At 37.9% G+C, this 11,376-nt stretch overlaps 1 protein-coding gene across 1 annotated transcript; it reads right to left on the bottom strand.

The window, feature by feature from the left end:
* Positions 1-9,024: 9,024 nt before the first annotated feature.
* LOC113685502 (hematopoietically-expressed homeobox protein HHEX) lies at positions 9,025-11,193 on the bottom strand. Its single transcript, XM_027203012.2, has 2 exons — positions 10,753-11,193; positions 9,025-10,078 (listed from the first exon to the last, which is right to left on the bottom strand). The coding sequence occupies exons 1-2, from the start codon at positions 11,042-11,044 to the stop codon at positions 9,789-9,791; spliced, it is 582 nt and encodes a 193-aa protein (XP_027058813.1). The 5' UTR covers positions 11,045-11,193; the 3' UTR covers positions 9,025-9,788.
* Between the last annotated feature and the right edge of the window lie 183 nt (positions 11,194-11,376).

Below are 11,376 nucleotides of genomic sequence, written 5' to 3'. Positions count from 1 at the left end.
GCACCCAAGAATTAGAAGTTTGATAAATAGCAGTCACAGAGCATCACTCCTTCAACAAATAATAAATTACACCGCGGTAATGTAAAATCACAGCGTGATTTCAGCACATCATTACATGATCCGAAAATAAAAACCCAAGCCAGTTATGACGTAACCATGACGCAAATTCACTTCCTGAACGGAAATTGAAAGCGATCAATTTAATCAGCGGTGAGCGCGAGCATATTTTAGAGATTGCTTTTAATAGTTATCTACTTGTAGTTTTATACATCATTTTCCTGCGCGAAAAGACAATAAAAACACAGGAAATTGTATAGGATGCTCGTATTTTCTTAAAAACCAATTCTAAAACTTTGCCTGGGTCTTACGAAATATAAGATCTCAATGGGTTAACCGTTAGCCCTTAGGCGTAAAAACTGATAAATTTTAACCGTAAGTCGTAAAAAAAGTTGACCGAAAAAAAAATTTCATGTGGCAACAATAGAAAGATAGTAATCGTTAGCCGTAAGCTGGCCAAAATTTTAACCGTTGGCAGTAAAATCCATCAGCCCATTGAGGCCTCCCGGATACATGCGCTGCATCAACTTCTTTCGTTCGCCGGCTCTTCATGTAGATCAAATATTTTAGTCCCAACCAATTTCATCACGAGAAGATGCATTGTCTCCTAGCCGTCATTCCGGAATTTTCTTGATGTTTGCGAATACGTGTACAACTTCTGTGTACCAACTTGACCAAGATAAGTTGTCAGACTTCAAAATGCACATGATCAAGTGCCTCTTCCAACTGCACCGCTTTACAAACAAAGTTTGATAACGATTGAATGTTTTACGAGGCGATGGAACTCTCTGGTTCAGCTCCGGAAAAAACACTGTTAGGGGCTGTTTGTTCATATTTGGAATTTCTTTTGATAACAAAAGTTAGCTGATTTTTTTTTCCGATTGTATCAAAGAATAACTAAAACACACGCACTGATAAAACATACTTTGTTGATATGGTCATATCCATTGATTCAACGAGCGTATTTCCCGAGAAAAATATAACAGCATCTTTAGTAATAAAATTATCCCCGGATGAACATGATTTTCAGCAGATTAAGATGTTATGATTGATTTCCGCAAATCAAAGGAGCCAACAACTCCTCTGTGAGAGTATATCATCTCTGTCAATTTACTAACATCTTCTATATGGCAAATCCCTTACTTGGTTTATTCGCCTTCATGACTTCAATTAATTTCAAGCAAAACAGCTTTTACTAGAACAAGTTTTTGGACTACTTTGATTTTTCTGTTCTGTTCACTGCAAGAAGTTGCACGAAACTGGTCACTTAAGGGAGGACTAACAAGTGACTATGTTGACAATAACGTGGCAAAGAAACAAAAAAAAATGCGAGTAGTTTGTATGACCCATTGCAGGAATGCTCTTGGGCTGAAAAAAATACGTCTTTCAGTACCTATATTGTTGCGAAATTTAACACCCTTTGCGTCAAAAATATCTCTAGCTATCGAACTGAAAATCAAATAATCCGCTTAAACGCATTTCCAGAAAAAGCTGTTAGAGTTTCCAGTGCTTCAAAGGCGCAAAAACAAATGGCAAACACGTAGAATTCTGATAGATTCCTTGTTTTGTCTGCTCGCCGACAAGAGGCGTACCCAAAAGATCCATTAAAGCAATTGAATACCGTAGATCCCCCTATCAACTGGCACCAGACGGCAGGAAATAACTCATTGGGCAATATTCCCAAGGTGTTAATTGCTTTCGTAATCTTTCTCAGCGTTGAGATTTTTACTGGTATCGAATGATACGTCTCGAAATAGCCACATCTTCGTTTTAATCAAGAACACCAACCAAGCTGCTGTGAAATAAAAGACGCATTGCACTCAATTTTCCGCGATAAACTGCTTAGATTATTTCGTTCTTGGTAATCAATCGCTAGTATTATTGTGTTGATAGTTATCGAAAGCAAAATACTTATAGCGGGCATAAAGTACATTTGCGGACAGCTCACTAATTGCGGTGTCTAATTGTTTTCATAATTGCTCTGTTACATTCAGAAAGGAGCACTCCCTTCAGCAATGAGACCCCAAGGTTAAGTTATGAAGGCACATCACCAAATAAATACGATGAATTGTCAACCGTGAATAATTTTCCTAACTTTTCCAAAACGTTATTTTTGTTCTTGAAATAAAACAATTAAAGTTGTGATTCTAGGAATGAAGATTGAATTTTTGACCAGATTTCAACAGGAGCTGTCGTTTGACCTTGTCTCCCACCAAAAGACAAAACAAAACCTCCATCTACTAAAAAAGGTTGTGCACTTAGGCCTCTTTGCAGACTTTTTCCCCCGAATCAACTACACCTTTCCAGAAAATACTCACTATAAAACCACCAAAAATATATTTACTTCGCTATGATTGTTTAAGAAGTGATGTGTAAACTACCATTATTAAGAACAAATCTTTGTCTTTCTTTTTTAGCCATCGGCTGATGAAAAAGAACACCTTGAAAGTGGAAACGTTAAATGGACACTCAGTAACAATGAGATTGACATCACATCTTTCCTACAAAAAATGTAGGCAATTAAATACTGCCGCGGATGCTGAACTTTAGTTGACATCTGTGGGTTCCCGTGGAATGAGTTCTGTAAAATTTCGTTTCGAGCAACAATTGGGAGCAATGGGTGATAGCAGTGATTGAGCATCTGCAGGTCACATCTGCGTTCAATCGACTCCTTTACTTTTTATAACGAAGAAATTCTCTCATTTTGTTATTTATAAATATCTATAAAAATCTCCAACTCTTTAATTAAGAGAAGGCCAAAAGCTCACACAATATCTTTATTTAGGATGTTTTGATAAAACTTAGAGCTCAGAATATCCTTGTCCTTCTGCCCTCAGGCAAACGGGTGTAAGTACAACAATGCATCAGTTTTACTACTAGAGAAGATTTGATCTGATGTCTGTCAAAGTGTCCAGTTTATCACAAGACGAAAGATGTTTGAGAGTGACTTTTTAACCAAGTTACTTCTTTCGTTCTCGTTCACATGGCTTTCAGATCAATTGGACTACTTTGCAACATGATCTATTAAGATAATTCGTTAGTCTACAATATATATAATAATAATATTCTGGAACAGTAACGTAAAGACTGTGTCGTAAAACGAACTCACGGAAAACATTTTCGTACCGTAGCAATAATAAATTGAATGAAACACAGCGAACACTCTCCGGTTATAAAGAACACATTTTCCCAGGGATCTGGCACATCGTAAGATAGGAGTTCTACTGTACCTCGAGAGGGTCAGTCCCGTTTAAAAAGACGAAAAAAAGGTATCATATGAACTGTACCAGAATTTTCACCATGGCTCATTGGTGTCTATGCGTTGGCCAATTCATGTGGTTTCGATGACGTGTTTCGAATCTTGCGACAGTGTAACTGGATCCATTACTGCAATTTGTCAAATTCACAAGTGTAATTATAATTCATTTCATTAAAATCTCAGCGAACTGTGTTGTTCTCTGTATCACTAACAATAGCTATTGACCCACTCGACTTTATTCTACAGAAGGTCTCCTAAAATTTTAAACTGAAACACCACATACTTTGCCTCAGTTGCAAAATACTTTTAAACAGGATACACGAAAAACCTTAAATTGCGCAACCTGTTTTATGCGTGATCTAAGTGAATGGACTGAATGACTTCTTAACAATTTCTCGATAAGGAAGTGAAATAAAATAACTCCGTTGTTTGAGCAATTACTGAGCACGCTTATCTATGCTGATCATGCAGATACGACAAAGAACGAATGAATCAAAATGCTAAAATTTCCGGTTCTTACTCCTACTCTTTTAACAAAAGCGTGTCTACAATTTCATTTAAACTCTTACTAGCTATGCGCTCCGGAAAAGCGACTCAAGTGGCCGACGAATAGCTAAGTTTCCTGTATTTGATAATGGACCACCATAGTGTTTCGCGCCCTCGCCTCCACGGCACCTTGAGGTAAACACACTAATTGTAAAAATGACATAGTGTGTTTACTAACGCATAGAATAGGCATTTTGGATGATTTAGTGGGCGTGTGATTAAATCAGTGTCAGCCAGTGGATTGTCGTGAATGCTTCGCTTTTTAGGAAAGTTCCACAGGGAAGGGTTTGGAATGACGAATGCAATTTTTGCTTCCTCTGCTGGGTGTGTCTAAAGGTATGAAGCATGAAAGAGCTCGAGCAGACATATTTTCCAATATTTCAGCGAAGGAGAAAAGTTTAGCCACCAATTAAAGGAGAAACACTTGTTTATCAGTTACTTTGTTGCAAGTGAGATCAAGCATACATAAGCGGTCTTCATTTTAGAGTCACTGTGTGTACCTAGGTCAAGGACTTTACGGCTGCCTTTTGCACGCAATATGTTATGAGCATGTATTCGAAGCCGCTATGTTTTGATCAATAGAATTTTACAAAGAAATGAACGTGAATACTTCCAAGGGATCTATGTGAACACTCTTTAAGTAGGACACATTAAAGTAGAACATTACGATGCGTTTTGTCTCAAAAGTGAAATGCAACAGAATACTGAATCTTTTATACAAGTGTTACTTGGTTCGAGACTTTCTGGTCAAAGAGTGGGAATCAGCGTTGTTCATTCAATGGTCGGTCTGATGTATTTGAATTGCTCGTGATTAGGAATTTAGATTTATGTCTGTTCTGTAATCATGTACAAAATCGATGGTTTAGTACGAGCAACTAGAGGGTAAGGTCCAAAATTCTAAACTGAATTTTGCACGAAGCTTCCTTCATTCCCTTTTTGTACTGATTGTATCTTAATTCATGGCAGCCACGTTATTCATGGCAGCCACACGTCGAGTGACCTACGTATCTTGTTTTTAATCAATTGGCTTAATTTTGTGCTGAATTGACGAGGAGATGTCTCGCCGGTTTCTTGCGCTGAAAGCAAGTTACATTTTGCCAATCCTGATTTCATGAAGCTCAATTCTAATGAACGTGAACATCATTTAGCGAAAGTTGGTGATGTTAATGGTGTTTTGCTCCTCATCTGAAATGGGGAAAAGATCATCTTGATTGAATTAATTTACAGATATAATACAAATCCTTAAAACGGAGGAATATGGGAATGGCGGTGTGTTATATTCTTCACTTACGACAGATTGTTTGAAACAATGCTACCAAAACGCAACAATTACTGAACACAGATGAATTAAATGGATTTTAATTCGAAATTCTATAAATATAGTGCGGTTTTTTATGCTATGAAGAGAGTCGGTCAAATTGACATAATATTGTATTTTGTTCCGATTCATAGAAACATAAGTTTGGAATTTTTATATGCTGCCTTTTTCATCATTTAGGAGGCACAATTGATAAAAGCTTTGCGGTTTTATCAGAAACCAAAAAAACCACTGAATTAGACTTAACCACTTCATTTTAAAAATACTCTGATCACTAGACTGACTATGTCAAAGGTTGTCGCCTCTTGCTTTAGTCTCCCATTCCAAGTTCATGCTATGATATCTAAAACTGCGGTAGGAAATAATCCTTACATTGCGTATAGCACAATTTTAACAACTTTTATATGAAAAAAATTATATAATAGCCGTGCAGTAAATGGAATATGTACTACATTAACTTTTCGTTCTCTGTTTCAGCTTTTTAAGTGTCGATGCTAGCTGACAGCAGTTAGCTATTGTGGATATTGACTTCTTTTTGTTATGGCCAACCATCTTTAACCATACACTATAATTAGTAGTAAATTGTCTTCACCGCATTTCAGAGAGCTAAAGTTAAAGCGCCTTAGTTTAATAGGATATGGTCGATGTGGTCTTGAGAAGACCCTCTTTCGTAATGGCTTCATTCAGTGTTCTGTGCAGTCGATTTGCGGGAACTGTTTCAATTTACTGCAACTAAATCAAACAGAAAGACAAGGGATTGAAAGCTGTTGGAAAACATTATATATGTAATTCTACAATAAGAATAACTTTGTAAGTCGATACAAGACTTATAAAGAGGAACAGATTTAATGAACCATTTTCCTTATTAAATTGCGTAGAAAGTATTGTAAATGGTTTTGAGGAAAGTTTCTTTTCCTACGCTATTTAATAAACCTTTAAAATTGATGCCTGTCTTCTAGATAGTTACTCTGCTGAAGAAAAAAGCAGCTTAGCTTCGTTTAAAAGGCAAATCTTCCGCCCTTGAGTGGCAAAGTAAGTTCCTTTCAACTCCCAATGACTGCGTTGATGAGCACAGACGTAAAGGCGTTCTGTTCCGTCCATTTTACAACGCTAACTTAGTTGAATTCCTCAACTCAAAATGTACAGTTCCTCGCACAATTACGGGACATAAAAACGTGGGGCATCATGAATGATGCAATCCAAAAAAATGAATTAGGGTTAACTGCTAGAAATCGCCTCGCTTATTCGGATAAACGACTTTCGTGCGTAATACAGTGTTATCAGGAGCTTTCGATATGCGTTTGGTGAGCAAAAGGAAGCGATTAATGTTAGTGGCCTATTTCGGCAATTTGCTGTTTTAGTAATATTGGCGTGTTTGAGGTCTGCCTATCGATTCGAATCAGCGTTCTGTAAGTCTGCAAAAAAAGATTTTTAATAGCTTTTATAGAGGCGGGAAAACTCATTTTTCCTTTGATTACAGTCAAGGCGGGAAACTGCTTAAAACAGTATGATATTTTTCTAACAAAATCGTGATAATTTAAATTAGGTATTTCACAACAAAATATCGAAGGAATGATTTGTTAAGGCTAGAGAAAGATTAAAATCATACCATCCATTTAATGAATATTATCTAAAATTCGTTCTATTCTTTTACGACGGAGATAAGCTCGTGTTTATCACAAAAATTGATCATTTTAAGAACACGCTCGCCTAAATTCCTTTGAATTAGCTTTAAATATGACTTAATGGCTAAAGTGGCTCTGCATTTGGTCAAACCATTTACGAAATTTTTTTTGATTGATTTTCTAAATTAGTTTGAGGAACTTGAAAAGCCATTTAAAGTTGAGTATCAAATGAAACTTAGGAGTGAAACATACACCTTCCTTGCTTCTGTTAGACAAAAAAAGCTTCTTAATTAGGTTTTTAGACAATAATTATCCTAACTGGCTTTTAATTCTACCCTTCCTTTGAAGCACCATTAATACTGAATATACTCGCTAGTGTTTTCCGCCCATGAAGTAATTCCTTAGTCAAACAAGGCTGGGTATGTATGCGAACAAAAGTGAGTGAGATAATTTTTTGTTACCCTTAATCGTTGTATTCTTAAAAATAAACTCATATTGAACTTAGCGTGTATTAAAATCGTAAAATCTCGCTATCCAAAGTTTTCGTTGAAAGAAAAGACGCTTCGAATAATAAGCTATAGGTTTTATTCGAAGCATATAAACTTGTCTAATGGGAGCACATAATGAATTCTAAGAAAGAGGAGTAGTTGGGTACTTTCAAAGAAGACACACGCCAAACTTCTGTGTATTCTAGCTTTGTTTGATGCTAGTTTATTTCGGCTCGGTATAGGAAACAGATGGCGTTTAATTGGCGAAAAAATACAATGCGTCAAAACACCGGAAAATCGATCAAAAAAGCGAGAATACTCACGCGTCAAATCTTTTAATGCACAATGAAGACCTAAAACTTCCCGGCTGAAAACAATCTACAAACACGAATTAGATACAAGTTAATCTGTGGACAATCTGCATTTGTGTCCTTTATTACGAGAAAACACGCTCTAGTGTTAAGTTACAGACTCTGAGAGAGCCTAATGGCTTAAACGTACATCTTGATTAGGGTTATTTTCAATCAGGATTACAAGCAGTGAATGAAAAGTGTGACAAGGGTTATCTATACGGCTCGCAAAATGGCAAGGCCACACACGCAACCAACTTTGTCGCGTCGCTGTAAAAATAATTCTTTAAGTATAATTTTCATAGCCAGACCCTTTCCGAATGAAACCTTTTTGGGAGTACTTCTCCTTAGTTTCGCAAACGTGCTAAGAGAACAAACAGAGGACATCGCAGAATCGTTTACAATAGAAGTGATATGTTTAATAGTCTTTTAGGTCCATTGTTGTGAATACAGGGTGGGCAAAGCAGCGAATTGATAACTAATTCAGTACTGATTACAATAGAATCGAAACCCTCCTCAATTAGGGAAAAAGCGACCTCGTCGAACATAAAGGAACTCAATGGGTTTTCGCAATCGAACTCTAAAACAGGCTTTGTCTCTTTTACAAACAGTACAGCCCATGGTAATTATTTTATCACATCGGATTTCACACCTTTGTATTGAAAAAGAAAGCTTCTTCAATTAATTTCATACGTGCAGTCGTAGCGTATGAAAACAATTCACTTGGTGTTTTTTTAAAAGCATCGCGTAAAAAGCGTGTAGATCGTGGAGAACGGGAACATTTCACTCAAGGCGAGGAAAGGCATCAGATAGCATTTATAGATTGAATCCACTTTATCGCAAAGGCGAGAGCTCCTTGTCGCCATAATATAAACAAATAATTTTCTATCCTCTGACACAGTACCAATTAGGAATCGTTAATGGTCGGGAAAATCGCTATGTTCACCGACATCGCTGCAGATCTGAAAAAAAGTTTTGGGTCAAAAGATCGGGGAAAATGGCTTTATAGCACTCTCTTGTTATCAGTAGCCAAAGGAATAGCGTTGGTCTTCTCGTACAGAGAGGAAGAAATTGTTCAGAAACACACATCCTGTCGATAGAGCAATTAAAGTACCAATAATAGGAATGAGAGCGCAATTCGCTAAAAGACTGTGTCAATCTTATCATAGGAAATGTCAAATATCAAAGCTAGCAATTATACCATGTCATGAAACTCTTAAAATTGCTTTCTAAGTATCCGAAGAATCCGCTTCGCGTACCAAGAACATACCCTCAGCTGTTAAAATAAACGCACAATAAATTTTTTGCGGGAAAATTCCGCCCTTTGTACGGTTGTTATTTAATCTCTAGCTAAGTTATTGAGTAAAAGAACAAGCCTTCATTAAACACACGACATTGTCGTTTCAGTGAGTTTATTCTTAGTAAAACTGACTAATTGCAAATCAAATCTATTACATGCTATTCAATTCATTGTTTACCTCTTTTTACACTCTATTGAAAAAGCTACCGGATTCAAAAGAAACTACTAAAAAAAAACCTCCGAATTTGCGAGAACTTTCTTTTTATATACAAAACGTGTTTTGCGTATGGCAATTTCCTATCGCTCGTGGATTACTTGGCAAAAGCTCGGCAGATGATTCTTCTTTAACGTGTTAGTTGCTATCATTCAGGGAACTAGTTTAAAATACTTTTGTTACTGATTACATTTACCAAACCGACTTTAGAATCAATTCTTTGCCTCACTACTGCTTTACATATAATTTCTTCTCTAACTCAAATCAAATATTTTTGTAACGAAAGGAGGAACAGTCCAATAGGTAGAGAGCGTTGACCAAATAAACGCGAACCAAATTTTGCATGGTGATTGTCTTTTACTCTGCCATTACGTAAACTCACACTCAACGTCCAGCGCGAGTCACCTTGAATCCTCAACGGTTCAGTTGCTTACGGTACAAAGTGTTTGATCTTAGAACGCTGTAAAACCAGCGTTTTCAACCTTCTTTTAAGTTTCTGTTCCAAAACATTTAGTTTAGCTAATTGTTCGAAAGAAATCGAACTTTGCGTCAGACATCTTTGAAGACGGGGACTGTCTATCCTGAATTGAATGTGTTAATGTGTGTACGAGTCCCAAATAGCACCCAAAACTTACGAAGAAGTCTTCTCTATGGCCTTTGTTTCTTCAGCTTCTAATCTTTCCGATTTCTCGCCCTGTGATTCCTGCTTAAAGCGCCTCCATTTTGCTCTGCGGTTTTGGAACCATGTTTTTACTTGACGCTCTGTTAACCCTAGGACCTTAGACAACTGTTTGCGCTCAGGTGGCGAGAGGTACTTTTGATTCTCGAAAATCTTCTCCAGTTCCATGGTTTGCTCGTTGGAGAAACGAACCTGGCCACCCTTCTTTTTCTGCGGCTTCGGTAGAAACAGATTCCAGGCACCTTAAAGTGAACAACGGACGGAAATGATTAGAGATGCAAGAAAGTAAGTAAATTTTTGCGGGTTAACTTGAGGTCGCTGTTGGGTGCGAATGAATGCTGCTGGTAATTTCCGTTAAGATTTACTCCCAAATTTTCACTTCTCTAAGCTCCTGGTGTAATCAAAAGACGAGGAATTTTAGATGCGATAAATTCTCAGTTTGGGGCAAATACAAGTTGCCTTCAGGAAGTACAGATAATATGGAATTCATACAAATCGATGCGGCTGTCATCTGTGCACGAGTTTTCAGTACTGAATAGATGGCAACAAATCGAAACGTCTTTCAGCGTAAACTGCGAAATGGTAGAGTACGGTTTAGACCAAGTGAAAAGCGAAAAGAATCAGTTAATAACCTAATGCTCTTATCACTTACTTCGCGGCCAAAAGAAAGAACTGTGGTTATCGAAACCCCAGCCGGGACGCCAGCTAAAACGCTAATCTTGTCAATGTTTCCCCTGCTAAGAGCAAACGCGCCAGAGAAATCAACTTTATCGACAGTGCTATGAATGCAATCTTGTCAATCGGCAATTTTGATATCTTGGTAAACGAAATAGATCACTCCACGCATACGACCTGGCCGCAGAGGTTTACCTTTTTAGATACCGCGGGACAATTCGGCAATCAACACTGTACTTACTGTGATCGTTGTACGCTTCGTAGACACTGGGTATTGTCGGCGCGTGGAAACCGAAACTCCTCGGGGAATGGTAAGGCGTGAATGGACTGCTCAAGTTGGTGTAAGTTCGCGGCGGAGCCAGATGAAACGCTGGGGTGAGACAGGGTGGTTTTGGTACCTCGCACATTGTTGAAGTGCAGATAGACGCTTGAGGTCGCTGCGATCCCGTGCTCAGTATGTCATCAATGTAGAACGACGATGAATTGTACGGAGGAAAAACATTGAGACTTCTATTCCACTCGCAGTGTTGCATTTTCAACGACTCCTTCGCTGTTTACAGACAGACGGTTTGCGTTATCGACCTTCTCGCTACAGATTGTGAATACTATCTATCCCTGCTGGCCTCTGTGCACCGCTATATATCTCGTCTCCAGTGCGCGTACGAACTGAAAGGACTGTGTTATGTTGAAATTAGCAACTAATGACCGCAATTTAGATGCACCCTCGTGATTGGCTGTTTGACTTATTAATAGATGTTCCGTTTGATAAGCGGTTGAGTGACAAAGCCAAGAAGTTGACCCACTTTGGTTCGCCTGTCACAGGAGACGACAGAATTCGCTTCCGTACTGTATCACTTGATAACAA

This window comes from Pocillopora damicornis, chromosome 2 (genome assembly GCF_964200805.1).
Source record: "Pocillopora damicornis chromosome 2, jaPocDami1.2, whole genome shotgun sequence".
Lineage (NCBI taxonomy): Eukaryota > Metazoa > Cnidaria > Anthozoa > Scleractinia > Pocilloporidae > Pocillopora > Pocillopora damicornis.
This window is presented reverse-complemented; position numbering and strand designations above follow the sequence as displayed.